The sequence below is a fragment of the Toxotes jaculatrix genome, chromosome 8, assembly GCF_017976425.1.
Source record: "Toxotes jaculatrix isolate fToxJac2 chromosome 8, fToxJac2.pri, whole genome shotgun sequence".
NCBI classification, from domain to species: domain Eukaryota; kingdom Metazoa; phylum Chordata; class Actinopteri; family Toxotidae; genus Toxotes; species Toxotes jaculatrix.
The window spans coordinates 6,493,819-6,511,784 of NC_054401.1; the positions used below are offsets into that span (position 1 = coordinate 6,493,819).

General features: G+C 42.7%; 1 protein-coding gene across 2 annotated transcripts in view; it reads left to right on the forward strand.

Annotated features, from left to right (window-relative positions):
* Window positions 1-264: 264 nt before the first annotated feature.
* Window positions 265-17,966, forward strand: part of LOC121185886 (mannosyl-oligosaccharide 1,2-alpha-mannosidase IA) — a 166,300-nt gene continuing 148,598 nt past the window's right edge. The window contains exon 1 of one of the 2 annotated variants that reach the window (XM_041044380.1): window positions 265-1,891. In XM_041044380.1, the coding sequence (XP_040900314.1) occupies window positions 1,334-1,891 (558 nt within the window). In that variant the 5' untranslated portion in view covers window positions 265-1,333. The remainder of the gene's footprint in view (window positions 1,892-17,966) is intronic. The other variant, XM_041044382.1, reaches the window with a different exon arrangement.

Below are 17,966 nucleotides of genomic sequence, written 5' to 3' on the forward strand. Positions count from 1 at the left end.
AGAGCCGTTCAGACCTCTCTCCCTTTGTCCGAACGGCTCAAACGGCTTAACTGTGTTTTGATAAGCCGCTGTGAATATCCATCAAGAAATCCGACCAGCCCACTGGATTGTAGAGCGGCGGGCCGTTTCGTCTCTCTCTCTCCCCCCCCGTCCTCCTCCTCCTCCTCTTCCTCCCCCTCCTCCTTTTCTTCGTCCTTCCTGCACTATATGTTACATTTCCAGCCCTCTCCTCTCGCTTTTTTTACGCAAGCGGACGTCCACGGCACAGCGACACAAGTGCGCACTACAGGCGAGAGAGCGAGGCACGGCAGGCGGGCGGACGGCAGCGGCGGCGGGTACCGGAGCGACGACGCGGCGGCGTGTCTTGTCTTTTGTTGGGAACCCGGCGGACTGGATGGTGGATTTGTTTATTCTGCGGATTTGGATCGGGGGCTAGGATAACTTTGCACGGGACAAAACCCGCCTTCTTTCATGTCATCCACCGATTTGTTTCGCCCGGCGTGTTGACGCCAGTGGAAAAGGCGGGGGGCAGAAACGCGAGGCTGCCGGAGGAGCGCAATTGACAGATAGGCGACATGAATATACACGCGTTTCCTTCCACCAGCCGTACAGGATAAATGCAAACAACACGGCTTGCGATTTTAAATGTGATTCCGGGAGCTTGTAATGCAGCAACGTGGGTCGGTATAAACGGAGACAAGGAAAAGATGCTCTGCTGCACGCTTGAGGTTTTGCACCGTAGGGCAATGTGTTATTGACGATTTGCATGGCGTGGAATAATGCATCGAGACACAACTTTGTTCACAGGCCTGACAGACTGCGAGGCGTTTGATTATCTCTCATAAAAGTGCATTTATCTGTTAGACTGACGCGTGCTATAGAAATCCTGTTATTCTTGAATATAGCTTTCAGTAAACGCCAGTGCCATTTTTCTGTCAGCCCCGGAGCCCTGTGCTGTTTTATGATTAACATTTTTTTAAACCCGGATCCTGCAGTCTATCTATGTCAGCGATTGCGTTATGTAGATAACCCCGCCAGAGCTCTGGAGTTTGCGTTTCCAGATGATTGGTAAATTGTACATGTAGGCAGGCCTAACCCTCGCTTATGCAGATCCAATCGATAGCGAGATAAAGACAGCTCTATCAGGCTGTTTATGCTACTCTGCAAGTGTCACGGGGGTGTGTTTTAAAATCCCGCATCTCTCTCTCTCTCTTTTTTTTTTAAACACATGCCTGAAGGCAGCAGAGAAGCTGCTCAGTAGAGAGTGGAGACTGTCAACACACTGTGTGGTGTCGGAGAAATACTGTAAGGCAGCGTCTCAAGAAAAGTGTCAATGGTTTTCCGAAAGTTGCCCGGTGTGTCGGCATCGGGCATGGGTCTGCGCCTGTCCCAGAAATTCGTCTTTCTGCTCTTTCTTTCTGGATTGGTAACACTGTGTTTTGGGGCCCTTTTCTTTTTGCCGGACTCCGTCCGACTAAAGCGCATTTTTCTATCCAAGACAGAGACCCAGCCAGTCACTGTTGGCTCCGGGTCCGAGAACGATGCCCGGGAGCACTTAAAAAGACCCAAGGACCAGGAGCACCCGCGGGGCATGACCTCGGCCAAGGGAGAGACCAGCACTAAGCTGAAAAGTCTGAGCCGCAAACCGTCCGTCTCTCATGAGGCGACAGAGGAGCGGCTGGCCGGGGGCAAAGCGCAGGAGGATTTGACTCTGCCCAGGTCGAAAACGGAGTCCGCCTCGGAGAAGGCGACCTCCTCAGACCATGGTGCCAACTCGGATACTTTCAGTTACAAGAAGTTCAAAAGGTGTCTGCTCAAACCCCCGCTGGGGAGAGACACCGGCAAGCCGAGCGACCCCAAGACCAACGAGCGCCGGGAGAAAGTCAAAGAGGTAAGGATGTGACAGTGACCCAGCAGGTGGATCATGGCAGTTAAATGTTTCTGCCGGATGTGGGCAGTTGATATTTAGTAACCTAAATATTGTTCTTCCACGTAGAAGTGCAATAATGATCTGGTGTATTTAGGGAAGGAAAGGCTGAAGTTAAAAACAGGAAGTGTATTTGGGGGGTGAACCCAGGACAGCCGTTATCTGTGCAAGATGGTCTATCACATTATTCAAATAATCTGATCAGAGGCATTGCATCACCCTGCCCAGCCTTTTGAATGAATGAAAGCATGTTCACCCTGTCATTGTTGTCAGATTTATTCAGATATAAAAACAACAGGCATGCACACTTGAAAGAAGTTATTATATTTCTGAATTTGATTTGTCTGACAATACAACATCTCTATAGAGCCAGTGGGGCAGTTCTTTGCCAAGCTGCTGTCTCACAGACAAAATAAATCCCTTTCAATCATATCGGTTGTCTAAATTTACCCAGTGCCTTTGCCTTTGCGTAGATGAATTCCTGTTTGGTTTCTGTTAATGAAGACAGAGAATAGATGACTTGAATGTTTCTGCTGTCTGTAGCGGAGATTACATGAAGTCTGATATTCTAGAAACAATCAGAATACGAATGGAAAAGTGTGTTCAGAAGGAAAAATGTGATAACACCTTTGATAATCTGTCCGTTGGAGAATTTTAGCCCTGCAGATTAAATGCATAAACTGCAGTTTCTTGAGCAGAAATGCAGGATATTTCTTTTTTTTTTTCACTTATAATTTCACATTGTTAGTAAAATAATCTTATCAGACTTTATTCTGATCATTTGCCTTTGTGGATGTAATGATACAGATTATCAAATTGCCTTATTTATTGTTTATGTAAGCTGTTAAAAAGCATTCCGTCATGTTATTCAGGATGATAAGACGTCCTGCATTTAGCTGTAGCACCTCTGTCGCCGTCACACAATCTCCTGCAGATGATGTGACTGTGTGCAGTGACACTTTGGCCAGGAGCTCTTCAAGCTGTCTGCCAGCCTTTGTTTAGCCCTGTGGGTCCAATAAGGGCTCCAGAGTGGGAGCGTCTGTGGATCACACATCTGTACCCACTCTAGGCAAGTGAGGCTGGTGAGGAGGAGGAGGAGAGGAAAGCAAAGGAAAGGGGGAGTGAGGCAGGGAAGCCATTGGACAGCGTGTGCAGATGGGTTTCATCCTTGGCATGTGACACGGATAAAGTCCTGTTGTCACTCTCACTTCCAGTCTGCTGTCACCCTCTCACGCTGCTCACATGCCTTTCATACCTAGGGGTGAAGTGCTACATGATAACTGAGGCGTCAGAGGACGGAGAGGGTCATTTGCCCTCATGCACTGAGCTCTCACTGACTCATAGCTTCTCCTTTGATGCTCTTTCAAGTGAATGTCAATGTGACTTTGCTCGCCTCGTCTGTTTAGCTGAGCTCGGCAAAGTTCTTGCCTCGGGGTCACGGCCGTGAAAAGTTGTCTTCCACCACACCCTCTTTTGTCTAATTATTGTCGCAGAATTTTAATTGTGTTTCCTTGAGTGAAGATCTTTGTTGAGGTGTTGAAGGACAGACAGTGGCTGCTTATATGCATTGCATGCTGCCGTGTTTGTTTCCATATCCTATCGTCCGTTTTTGTGTTTTGCCATTGTTGCTATAGTTCCCACTGTCTCAAGCCTGCTGGCAGTGTTCCAGACGGCTTCTCTTTTTCCTGGAGGCTTACATTCATGCTGCCAACACACGCTGACACATTGCGAGCATGTGCTTTGTCCAGGTTTATAGATGTAAAACCAAAGAGTAACTAACAATAAAACTGACAATACTAACATGTTTTGATGTATGGATCCTGTGAAGCGAGAAATATCATACAGAACAGAATTTTTAGTTGTCAGTCTCTCAGCTCATGTTGTGGTGTACACACAGAGCAGCTCTGTAAAAGCAGTTTTTTTTCACTGTAGGGGAATGCAGAGAGGATATCCCCCCCCCCCAAAAACCAACAGAAAAGGTCTGGTGCAGCCCACAGAGTGCCTCATTGCCCAAAGTGTGAATGGGCATCGTTTTTTTTTCAACTGCCAGCAACTAGAAAGCAGGCTCCCCACCTTCTTCCTCTGTGTGTGCACCCACTGCCAAGGGAGCTTGAAACAAGGGACAATGACTGCCTGATCACACAAGGCAAATGTTTGAAGGCAGCCCTCGGCTAGCTCGGGCCCCAGGATGCCAGCAGACACTGCCAAAGTTGCCAAAGTGCTGTTTGCCTATTCTAGCAACTCCCCGCTAGTTGATAGTTCATTCTCCTCCAAAAGTCCTCAGCACAATGAAGATGAGAGTATTTATCAAACAGCCCCATTTTTGTACTTCTGTGACGTCATGGCTCACTGAGTCGCCTGCTAATGCTATATTGCTGCCTCACTGGCTCCAGCATAAGAGGCTGGATAGAGGGGACTGCAACACAAAAATGTGCACCTAGAGCAACAGGAGAGTGTCCTTTTCTGCATGCACACTTTGTTGCTGATGTCCTTTTACATTCAGTAAGGTTAGAACTTGGAGTACAGTAGTAAAATACAAAATGCAGGGTGCGGAAGTAGCGGATCCAAGCAAACACAGCTGCAGAGCAACGAGGACATCAGAGAGTGATGGGAGCTCTGTGGCAGTTCGAGGGCTAAGGCTCTTTCAGGCTGAAGCCTCCATATCTCTCTCCTCTGTTGGTCTCCACAACATCACATGCATCAAACGAGAGGTTTGCATTAAAAGGCAGTCTGTATAAAACCTGAGATTTGTTGTCTCTTTCATCGGCTGAATTTTTTCAGCACAGATATGCCTCTGCGGTGAAATGAGGGCCTTTGCTTGAGGAAATTGGAATATACTGTATAATGTGGCCTCTAACATATGATGCATTCACAAGGGGAGAAGAAGGTAGCACTGGGAGAAGATGGAGCTAACAGTTAAGAGTACTGCAGTAAGTGGACGGACAAACTGCAGCCTCTCGTGGCAGAGCCTCCTCCAGTGGAGCATTAAAAGTCTTCGGGGCTTCTTTGTCCTGTTTGTTTGTTTGCTAAATGTGTGTGTGTGTGAGTACGCACTTTCTAGCTTATCTAGATGATCGAGTAGGGATGAATGTGGAGTTTGACAGTTTTGGTTTTAAGTGCTATCCCTAAATCCATCCAGTTCCAAGCCCACTTGTATCACTGTGTGGACTTACAGCAATCCAATGAGGCACATCTGTTGTATTTCAAAGTCTTAGTACTAGTCAGCTGGGTGTGTGCGTGTGTTGTTGTGTGTGTGTGTGTGTGTGTGTGTGTGTGTGTGTGTGTGTGTGTGTGTGTGTGTGTGTGTGTGTGTGTGTGTGTGTAATCCAGAATAATAAACAGTATCTTAGAGAAATGGAATCCCCCCCCACGCTATTTGAAAAATGTTTTTCTAAACAGAAGCTCAAGAAGCACAAAACAGTTTAATCCATAAAGTCAGTAAAACTGTAACAAGAAGTCCATAATGCTGATAAGACATAAGTCTTTTAAACCATCAACAGTTTTTTACTTCACTGACAGATTCATCTGCTTACTTTATGTTCTTGGTATCTAAACAGCTGAATGGTTGGCAGGTTTCAACTGAAAACATATTCTTAACCAGGTTCTTTGCAGGTTTTATTTCCCTCCAAAACATTTTCTTGAAATCTTGGTGAAATCTGATTTTACGTGGTATGCATTTCTTAGTTATGCTGGCCAGTTTATCACGGTGGTCAGAGGTCAAGTTCACTGAAGAAAAACATTTCTGTGACATCAGTGTCCTTCAGTTAATAGGATGGTGTCACTCCACTGTCACATAATTTTTAATTTCAGATAAAAATACAGCAAAGTGACGGGTTGTGTTATTTTAATTGCTCTTGAAACATGCACAGCTGCAGCAATTTAAGGTTAAATTCAGTTTTCGCAAGGCAGCAAAAGTGTGAATTTTCTGTCATAGGGTCAGACTTATAGGTTGAAGGCTATACAAAGTATTCATTTTACTGAAAGGAGTATCACAAACTGTGGAAAATATCAAACACACAGCAGCACAGACACACAATCTATCTAACACAAAGCTTCAGAAATAGGTGAGCTTGTAGCTGAACCTGAAATCCCCTTATAGCGGTAATGACCAGTGAGCTGGGTGTCTGTGTGAATAAAATGCTGCCGTTAAGCTGGCGCCTCCTGGCTGCCTCTGAGCACCGTGACCTCCATCCACCCCTCATTCCCGTGCTGTCTCCCCCTACGAGCCAGGTGTGCCAAACAGCCTCCAGTCTGAGCCAAGAAAATGGACGTCTGCTGAGCTACAAGAAAGAAACGGAAGATGAACAAAGTCTTAAGAAAAGGCTTACACCCTCCTAGCTGTCCCACAGAGCTGGAACATTTGTGCTTTTCCTCTTCTCTGTGGATGCTGTGCAAATGTCAGCGGCTGGTGTTTGCAATGTGAGCCCATAGTTGTCTTTGGTCTGTTTATGCGGGGGAGCCAGTGGCTGGGCCTGCTTGATATTGATATATTGTGCAAGACAGTGGCAGCTGAGGCAGATTTTATCAACCTGTCAATGCTGTGGGGCACTGATCCAGACCTTCTCTGCCACACAGGAAGAAACTGACCCTTTGATCTAATTTCTGAGATTTTTTTTGTGTGTGTGCAGATTTTACTCAGATGTTGGGGGCATAGTGGGGTTTACCTGGGGCTGGTTACAGTAATTACAATAGTAACTTCCCAGATGGTTAACATTATGCCAATAATAACGAGTGGAAGGCAGGGATTAGTGTACCTCCTGGTTACTAAGAATACCTTACAGTACTGTAGGTGTGGTTCTAGTTATTCTCATATGTTTGTTTCATTTCCTGTTACTTTCTCTCACTCATGTTAACCCATCGAGTCGGTTACTGTCTTAAAGCAACAGATGTTTTGTTAATTTCAAATAACTCACAGCTTACTGTACTGACACCATCCAGGACTATTGTTGGACTTTTATGTTCTCTTCATACTAAACAGTACATTGCAGTGAAGCCACCAACAGCAGAAGTGAACCCAACCACATGCGGATGTATGATATGATAACATAAGCTAATAGCTTTTGCATGTAACAGTGACAGTTCAGCATTATATTAATATGTATAATACTGTGAGTACAGGTGGAATATGGATGGATAAAAGTTTACCGCGTAAGCTGTTCTTCCACAAACATAAAATATGTATTCTGTTAGTTCTTAAAGCTACATAACAGTTACTAGTTTCCTTTACCGATAAACTGCTGCAGCTGGCGTCCGTAGATCCGTTTTGAAACTGTCTGAGAACAAAGTGTGACATTGACTCCTAATAAGCTAAACTTCCTGCCAAGCACATGTTTTAAGCATTGGTTGTTTTATGCATACACAGTGTATACTATGTAATGTTAGAAGAGCTAAAGATCTTTGTTTTTCAGCTCATTAGGAACTGTGGTGTTATCAGAACAGAAGACACCAGGATGACAACACAATAAACTTGCACAGAGGTGCTTCTAACTACAGTAATTGCAAGTTTGTTTAGCAGACCCTGACTTATAAAACCCACACACTCTTTTACAGCACATTTAAACCATTATTGCTATTTATGGTGATGAGTTCAAATACTCATTTTTAGTAACAGTGCGTGTCTATTGCATGGTGCTAGCAGATAGTCCTGAGCATTACTGACACTTGTCATTTACCCTCCATACAGTTTCTTATCTTGTTCCTCTGTTTTCTTAAAGGTCTAACAAACACCCTTCTAGTAAAACATTTGCAAAGCAAATTTTGAATATTATAAAATTTGCATGATCGCTTTCATTTTTACTTGCAAGAAGTCTTCCTCTTTCTTCTTTGCGCTGGGACATTGCTGTGTTTTTTTGTGTTCAAGCCACACGTGTTTCACATCACCTGCTTCTTTCAACCTGCATGTACTGAACAACAAACAAAACGTAGACCCTCTCATTAAATCATTTCTCCATAGTCCTGCTAGGGGGCCAGAAACTCCACACGGTTCCTTAAACTTGTTTCTTGCTGTCAAAGCCAGAAAATATCAGTGTGCTTGTTGGTGTAGTTCTACAGTTATAGACGTCCTGCTGCAACACACTACATGCTGACATGGTGTTGACCAATGAAAAAGCTAGCTTGCTGGAAACTACAATATTGATTTACTTTATCGCCAACTCTGTCTTTCTGTCCCCTTAAGTCAATACACAGCCCCTGGTCTGCATGGGCGCCATTTAAAAACAACGTAGGACAGTCAGGGCTTGAGCGCCTGACAGATGGCCCTAAAGGTCAAAACAGCTGCATCCAGGACATCTTAATAATAATAATAATAATGATAATAGTAAGACAGAGAAATGTCATTTAAAAACATCGGAGCCCAGCAGAGGAGTGTGTTTTTCAGTGGGTGATAAAAGCTGATTAGGCTATACAATACCAGGTCTTTTCCCCCCCAGACAGTCACTGCAGGAAGCAAGTGATCGGGTGAAATGGAGAGAGGAAAAGGAAGGGTGTGAGGTAAAAGGGGGGAGATGTTAGCTAACATCCTTTTTGCATTCACGGCAGTTTTCTCCCCACAATCCCTTTGTGGTAGGGCCACTAGCTTCGGGGTAAGTCTCTGTTGAGGCATGCTTTTCCAGAGGTGTGTGTCTGTCTGGCACATACCTCTTGTGCAAGTGTGTTTATACACAAGTCTGTGTAGCTAGCTACAAGATGCACACAGGCTGCTTTTTACTGGCATATTTGTTTATTTTAGTGTGCGCTTTTCTTTGTACTATATGTGTGTACCATGTGAATGATGGTGTGGGTCAGGGGCAGAAGTGGAGGATTATATCGCATCTTGAACGAATTAAATGCCTCGAGTGCCCTCCTCTCTTGAGTGGCCAGTAAGGTCGTCCCTTTTGCCCAGAACTTAACAGCATTAGGGTTTCTGTACGTATGCTGTGTGTGTGTGTGTGTGTGTAGAGGCATGGTGCATGTGAAGTACTTTTAAAGTCACACACAGCTCGTAGGTATTTCTTTCCCAATGACGTGGCCTAGTCAACAGTTTGCAGATGTTTTCTCTTGTTACACTTTAAAAATCCAGTTTTCCCCTGAACCTCCCTCTTGTTTGCTCCTCCACTTCCATATTTGCAAAGTCTTTAAATCAGGCCTCAACAGTTGATTTGTTTGCTGTGTTTGTCTGAGCCCCCACCCTGTCTCTGTAGCCTACGGGTGTTGCATCAGTTGCCAGTAAAACCAGAGGGTCATGTCCCGGGCTGGAATTCGTCCACATTTTGACCTCTTCGTCGAACAAGGGGCGCAAAGAGCAGTGAGTGGTCAACTTATTTGGCAGTAGCCATGTTTGTTTTTTTTTTTTTCCTTCAAAGTAAATTTTCACTTTTCTCAGATTTCATCACCCAGACTCTCAAAAAAAATCATTTTTATCAGCCTCTTCTTCCATTGCTGTGATGTTGCAATAAGTTCCATGGAAGCCCATTCATCTTGAGTAAACGGCACTGCTGACATAATGGGGTCACTCTGTGTATACCTCTTAATCCTTGCTTCTGAAGGCCTGTGATTACTGGAAAACGCACACATTCATTTCTGACTGAATGCCCGCAAGTTTTATGGTGTTCCCTTCTTGGGCAATGACTTTGACAAGGTCAGATTCACCCAAAATCCTATCTCGGGCTTAACCATAGCTTTCTATACTTTTTACTCTGGTTTGGTCATTGCTATCAGGCGCAAATAAACAAGGGGAAATAGCTGTGATTTCACACCATTATCTACACTCTTTCACTGTTCTTGCTGACATTATCGGCTCTGTGCAACAAGAAAGAGAGAGGAATAAACAGCCAGCTGACTGTCCCTCTGTGAAAGCACGTGGACTTCCAGCATCCTACAACAGTCTCTCACAGATACTTTCAGCTCAGTCAAGTTTTCACAAGCTTCAGCCAATGTATAATTGAGTCTGTGTGGGTGTGTGCATGTGTTTGCTACAGATGACGAAAATGGAGAAGATGAACAGTCCAGGGATGGACTTGTGTGCTGCAGGCTCTGCTTTACATCCTTTTCTAGGTGCCAGATGAAATCGTCCCTACCTCTCCCACCCTCCACGTTCTCTTTTTGGTCTCGCTGCTCAGGCAGATTCAACAAATAGGAAAGAAGTGCAGAGAAAGTGGCCTAGATGTAACCAGCAGACTATCTGAGCCCCCAGCTGAGTTTCCACCCCCTGCCTTTATGCCTGCCTAATTGGTCAGAAACAACATGCGTGGCTGTGTTCACAGGGTACTGGCAAGACATTAGAGTGTGCCAGGGGGACCTGGTTTTTCCCCGTATGTCTTCCTTCTCTTCTTACCCCTTTGCTTGTCTTTTATTTAGTCCTAGTCATATATATATATATATATATATTTTTTTGGAAAGCATTGTCGCTGACTGTTAATCCTTCTTCCGTTCTTTCTCTTTGTCTTCTTTTTCTTTCTTCCTCCCTGCTTCTTGGCGATGTGCGGCCTCAGGCATGTTTACTGACACTACTTTGCCAACTATTCCCTCCCCTGTATCACTAGAGCACCAGTGTGAGCTGCGTGGCTGCTGTCGTTGCAGATTGGCCTGTCCGCATTGTTGTTATCATGTTGTGACATGGTTTCAACCTACTTTCAAGATGGCTGAATAATGCTGTCAAGCATTTGACCTACAATTTAGGCAGATCCCCCGAAGACAACATCATCTTTTATGTACCAGGCTTTGTTGGCCAAGATCAGGTTTTCCCCTAGAGTGAGCTAGATACAATAGCTCCATATGGAAAGCTTACCAGACCGTTTTCATGGTCAACATAGTGCTGTCTAGCTTTCCGTAGGTTGAGGGGAAAATATGTCTCCCTAGTGATTTTCTCCTTCATCAGCATCAGTGGGCAAATAGCCATTAATTAGCTGAATGCTTACAAAACCGCTTTAGCCAGAGCTGGGTGTATTTGTTCATTATTATCACAATTAAGTCCCTAATCAAATGGCAGCAACAGTGCTCAGTGCTCATTAGGGAGCCATATAGATTTCTCTTGTTTCCGTCAAGGTCGGATGATGGGCTAGCTTGATAATTGCAATTTTCATCCATCCACAGTCGGTGGAAAGGCAGAGAAATAACAAATAAACTGATTCAGTAGTCGACTAATGACTGTTTGTGTGGCTGAGAACAACCAGTTTGCTGGTCATTAATTGGATGAGAAGAGTAGGTGACAGGCTCTCGAGTATATTTCTTGACTGTGAATATTACACTGGACAAACCCGGCTGAATGTGGACGAGAGGGGTGCATGTGATGACTCTTTAGAATAAATAAAGCCTTCAGACTCTCTTGAGTGTTTATCTTGAGCAGAGAGAACCATGGCAGTCCAAAATGAACGGTCAGTCATCTGTGAAACAACACTCACAATCCCCCCCTAATCAGGAAAGCAGCTGTCATAGTGTGAACGCGTAAGTGCTTCTTTCAAATGCAGTGGACAGGAACCATTTGCTTAAAATGTGCTGCTAAATTCTTGATATAAAAAAAACCTCATTATCATTCAAAATCCTGAATAATTATACTTTCTGAAAGAGGGGTCTGTTCTAGAGGATATAATCTCTCTAAACCTCTGAGTACCCTCAAAATTGTAAACTAATAATGAATTGAAATGGCATTTTGCACATTTTTTGCTTTAAGTTATCATAACGAAGTAAATGTTGGTTGCACAATGTAACGGCTGTGAAATAATGGCACCATCAGTATTTAGATGAGTTCCCTATAAGTCTCATTTTCACTGTGCAATTCTGTCTGAATTCTGTATAAAATCTCCCAGGAAAACAAAGGCTCGATTTACAGCCCAGAGAAAGTGCGTTTTCCATTGTGCAACCAAAACAGGAAGAGGATAGTGCTTTTGTTTTGCCCGGTAGCTATCAGTAGTTTTCCCAAGGTAAATGGTGGAACAACTGGAATAACTGTAGAAACTCTGCGTGGTAAAAGAAAAAGAGCCCCGTTGTTGGAGGAAGCAAAGTGGGCGAAGAGGGAGAGAGAGATAGAAACTGAGGCAAAACAAGAATGAATCTCATATGGACATTGACTTAATGGAGAGAAGTCCAGGAGTTGAGTTGAGTTGGCGTTATTTCTACAAGATCAGTGATGCGGTCTTCGTAACATCAGGGCTTTTTATTGGTGGGATTTTTTTTTTTTCCTCTGAGAATGAAAGTCTTTGCTTTCATTTTCTCACTCAGAGAAGAGTGGGTGTGTGTGTCAGCTACAGGAAATGGGTGAAGCTCATGGTCCTTTTTCAAAAGTCACTGTGGCTGAACAACCCCAAGGTGTGATGTTTCAGTTAACCAGATGTTACAGTTTGTGGATGTGGGGCATCGTGCTGTACTTTTTTTTTTGAACCTGTGAATAATACAGCTGATAAATTGAGTTTCCAAAGAAGAAAAAAACAACAACTCTGTTCCGTGTCCTGAGATCTGTTATTCGCTTTAGCATTCACTTATACTAAAATAACAAGTAAACTGTGAGTAAATAAAATTCCAGCTAATTTTGAACATTTACTGATGTCATGGGGCTGGAATGAGACTAAAAAAAAAAGGTAGTGGTATCTTACAGTTTCTTCTCTTTTAAGCCTTATATGAAATTCATATGTGGTTTTCTTAAACCCGGAGCTAAAAGGGGTTTCCCTTATTTACTCACCAAATTCTGTTACATACATTTAGGGGAGTAAAGCTTCTTCATTTTTGACCAGTGACCTCACACTAATAAGAAACTGAATCCTGAACCTGAAACTTGCTTGTAAAATTACTTAACCAATTAATTTTGACTTAACCATCTATCTGACATATCTGACAGTTTTCAGTTAATGAAAGCACTTTTCAAAAACCTGTCACCGTTTGCTGTATAATAAATTAAAAAAAAAAAAAATAGAAGAACTGAGACACAAACTGCACTGACACTATTGTCTGCATAGGGCAGACAATAGTGTCATAAAATCAGTCAACCAGTCAGCGTGGAGATGAGCAATCAGTACCATTTCTGAGACAAGTCATTTTCTACCTTTATGCCCTGTGCTAGAATCAGAGTGCTTCTGGGTCATGCAAATGATCTAATTAGACTTTTTATGTGCTAACCCTACTGAAAGCATGATCCATCTCTGAGTTAATTCATTCTTAATCATTAGAGTGGAAACCTGCTGCTAACCAAACCTCCCCCAGATGATGTGAGGCTGGTCATCTTCTCTCTCATAATGATGTCCGCTGTGGTCCTCTGGACACAATGAGAGCGATGAGAATGACGAGCCATCTCTAGACGACCCAGGTCAAAGATTGTGGCTTTTACCTGCAATGGAAGAATTATTGTGTCACCCACTGAGATCATGTCACTTTAAACTACCCCGACTGAAAATGCAAATTAAACATGATAATGACAAAGCAGCAATTTCCGATAATATAGTGATAATTACAGATTTGATATAAGAACCTTAATTATGACAAAGTACAGTTTGTCTGATCTGTGAGGTTTTAATAAAATTCTGTCCCTGCACTGATGTGAAATGAAATGACCCTCCACCTGGATTTCTACTGAATTTACTGATTCAAAAATGTGTAGTTCCAGTTAGTCTGCCATCGAGAGTGAGGTTTGTGCCAGGATTTCAGGCTGAACGCAGACTTGTGGCTTAGCAACAGTTGAGTTTATTTTTGCTTGGTCACAAGGAAATCTGAAAGGCTTTAGCTCTTTAACTGCCAAGTGTAACAGACACCAGAACAACGGTTTAATAGATGTGAGACTGCATGAGCCTTAACGTCAGTTTGATATTTGTGTTCGTTGTGCTGACTGTAAGGCACGCTAACAAACAGTGAAGTGAAGGCGCTGCTCTGCTGCATGTCAAAAACTTAAAGATCCGTCCATAAAAACGCAGTCACTTCTCTTAACCTAAGAGGGCCTGAAGTCATGTTAAAAGCCATTGTGAAGCATGTGCTCAACACTGCTTGAAAGTAGCACAAAGGATGTCAAAATGTAGCTTTTTCTTTTTTTTCCCCTGATGAAAAGCATTTGTATGGAAAGCAGCTACAGTTTTCCTTTGCTCAGAAATGCAAACATTTTCTTTGTTCTCTTAAGATCTCTGAAAGAGGCCCATCAGAGTAACATAACGCTGGTTGTTTCTTTTTCTTACTGCCACTGGTTGAAGTTGTTCCCATATTGTAGTGGTGTAGTTAATGCATGTTCAGTACACTCAGGTGAGAAACTGTAAACTTCAATAGTTCAGTGAATCAGTTGTTTTTAGGTTTGTTGTTAAATTACACTTTAAAGGGAAACTACAGTTTGTTACAACTTGAGTTTTTCATTTTCGTAGCTTTGGCCTCCAGTTCTGTGCAGCATGAAAACACTGAATTCATCAGTTTAATTGCTGAGATTTATGAAAAACAGGTAAAATGGGACAACAAGCACAACAAATATTTGACCGCCTCGTTGTCTTATGTACATTTCCCAGTTAGACCAATGTTTTTTAGCGACGTTGTCTTTCACGTTCTGAGAACTCAGCAGTTTGGTGTGTGTAATGTTATCAAGCCAAAGATAAAACCTTACTGTAATAAACACTGCATCTCTTTCATAAAGGGCTGTTGTTTGAGGCCATTTTCTTACATCTGAAAGTTATTATTCAGCTTTTGTCAGAACACTGAATTCACATGTGTATGGTGGGATGTGAATCATCTTGGGGCATGGTTTCTTCTTAAAGTCCAGGCACTTTTGCACTCAAAAGAGGACTTAGGCTTCTGGAAGAAGTTAAGTGAAAGCAAATGAAAAACAGACACGTCTCTAGGGGGTATGGAGCACAAAATCTGTGTGTGTGTGTGTGAGTTTGTGGGGTGACAGTACAAGTAACGTTGCCATTGTATTTTCCAAGTAAAATGAGATAGATGGTAGCAATTAATTCTGCAGTGACCATTAGCTGAAGCGCAGTGCCAAGCAGAATCAAGCAGCAGGAACAGACTGGAACAGATGAGAGCAAGGCGGTGTGTATGTTTCCGTGCACGCATGTGTGTTAATGCATGTGTGTGATGTTTTTAATACAATTTGCTTGGGGACTTTTGAGGCCTGCTGAGTCTTTACAGGAGGCGACTATATGCTGACTAGAGTGAATGAAACCTGACAGGTCCATTCAACATCTGTTCAAGCTTCTGCCTGTTTTGCTCATTTTAGGTACACGCCAGCATAAATATATTATGGTAGTTTCTAGACTCATTGAGGACACAAAAGACAGACCTTTGAGATCTTATTAGTTGACATTTGGGGGCAAGCAAATGTCATTAAGTGGAGGCTAAGACAAACAGGATGTCAACTATTCAAGATAAAAAAGGTCCTGTGGGCATTTTTCCTCAGGAAGACATTTCAGCATGAGAATGCATAAAAATATGAAACTAATCTTCTGTTTTTGATAAGTCAGCATCACTGGTTCTCAGCTACGGCTCTTCAAAAGGAAAGGGAGAGAAAAAAAAATGTGTTTGGGCTTCATGTTATCTCTTCATTGTGGCTACTTTGTCCCGAATGCTGTTGGCGGTACTTCTTTTGTTAACTTTTCTGTGGGTAATTTTACCTCCCTAATCCACTACCCATACCACCATCTAACAGCCTTTTTTTTCTATTCTGTCTTTATATCTGCTCTTTCAGCCAGATGTACAGAATTAAGCAGATCTTAAATCACTGATAAGCAGCAATTTTTGCAAATGGTTTTCTGTTTGACCTCCAGGTTGCCGCAGTAGGACCATCTTGATGTAATTAAATTAGATGGGGAGATATTTGCTGTTGGATCAAAGGACATGGGAATGAGGGATACAAATGGATGTTCAAGGCTTTACTCAAAGGTGTGTTCAAGAAGTGCTACAGAAAGAAGCAATTGTAGATCCTACAAAAATGCCTTTTTTTCTGTAATTTCTGTAACATTTCTATTGATTTTTTTTTTTTTTTTGGGTCTGGAAGGGTATGCAGCTCTGATTGGCATGAGGGTCCAATTATTTTCTGTAATCTATAATATAACTGCACGTCTCTGATACAAGTTTTTTTAATTACTGTTGTAAATTAAAGCTTCCCTATCTGATTTTGACCTGAAGCGTGTTGCGGCATCATGTGACCTTTGTATGGATTGGCAACAATGTCGATGTATAATTGAAATGAGTGAGAAGACAATGGGTTATTTAACTAACTGAGATTAGCATTTAATATAGTCCAGGCAGTTAGCATGTTGTACACCTATGTTAAATAATTATGCACAACAGTACCATTGTGTTACATTCTTTACCAAAGCCAATCCATTTATTATAACACATCAACAGCTATACTGTAAAAAAGAAAAACTGAGGGAACTGTGGTTTCTGGTTTGTGGAGTCGCTTTTTTAGTTACAGGAAAAGAAAACTACAGAAAGACTAAAATGAAGTATAAATGAAGTATAAAAAATTGAAGCTTGAACTTGACATTTTGATCCTGGTTCTCTCCATCAGACGTCTAATGAGTAGGACTGAGATGAACAGCGATAATGAATTTATAAACCACTGGAGGAGCTTTCGTTGTGCTGAGTTGACTCATTTGTGTTTTGTATTTCTTCCAGCAGCTGGCCAATATTTGGATGTGTGTTTTTACCCTACATGGTTCTGAAGCAGTGCCTCCAACAACAGTGCTATCACACACGCAGGGGTCTGTTGGCCGCAGGGAACCAACTTATTTTAGCAGGGAAGTCGACACATGAGTGAACTTACAATGCTAACAGAGCTAACGGAGCTAACAGAGCAGAAAAGCCCAAACCAAAACAAACAAAGGGCTCTTGTTAGGCACAGGCTGCCACAGGCAGGCCAGCCTGACAGTGGAAGAGTTGGCACTGTGACAAAAAGCACCATTCATATTAATGAAAACGTGTCTCCTCCAAGGTTTGGCATTATTCACTAGTTCCCTGTGGCATCACATACCAGTCTGGCAGCCACATCCCATCATCCCATCTGAGAGGATGGGTGAAACCTTCTGGAGATGTTGACTGAAGTTAATATCCAGAGCAAAGCCGAACCTGCTGCCAACTGCTCTGAGGTGGCGGTGTAACTAAACGAGTTCAAGACCATAAAATTGTGACACCGAGGTCACGTCATGGCTGCAACTAACAGTTCAGCTCATTATTGATTAATCTGACTGATGGTTATGGTTCTGATTAATTATTTGCTCAATAAAATGTCAAAAAATAGTGACATATGGCCTTTATAGTTTGGTTAAAAGCAGAGTGGCATCTTCAGATTGGGTTTGGGGCTGTTGATGGATAAAACAAACAAAACGATTGAATTTAATGTCACATAAGACAAAGAGAAGCAGCCTATTGTGAAAAATGCCTGGAAGAATTTATTGATTAATTAATTTTTCATTTAATTTATTTAGATTAATTATGGAAGTTTAGGGAATTTGCTGCACACTCTGCTCTTTGAATATACATACGATTTTCAAAAGCAATGTGGGCATCTATAGAAATTTACACCTTCTTAATTTCTGTTGTCATTTTGTAGTACATCATTGTGACATGTTTAACAAATTTGAAAGAACTGGTCAGGATGATTGCATTTGCAGAATAAGTGTTGATCCATGTGTGCCCACTGACTTTTCTGGCCACTCGGCCTAGTCTGTTTTTGGAGGTTATCTGTCGGGACTCATCTACCCCTCCCTGTGCGCTGAACTCATTTGTTCAGCGCTCGCATTAATAATTTATGGCGAGTGTGAACGAAGAGGAGCTTCAGCTTTCTGGTTGAAGGGCTCGTCTTCAATCTCCTGCTCCAGCCTTCCAGTTCTGTTGCATTTCTCCTCGCACACTATTGTATTTTTTACATCGCTCTCTCTCCATGTCTTTCACTTCCTTGCTCCTTTCGTCTGTCTTTTTCAATCTCACCCCGTTGCTCTGGCTCTGTCGCTTGTAGCTTGTTGTTTACACTGTCCAACTGTATTGGAAGTACTGTGCTGCTGTACTACTGTACTTTTCCTGTCGAGAGAGAGAAAGATGATTTTCCTTCACGTCTGCCTGACTCCCATCACCCTGCCCAGTGAAACAGATGGATCCC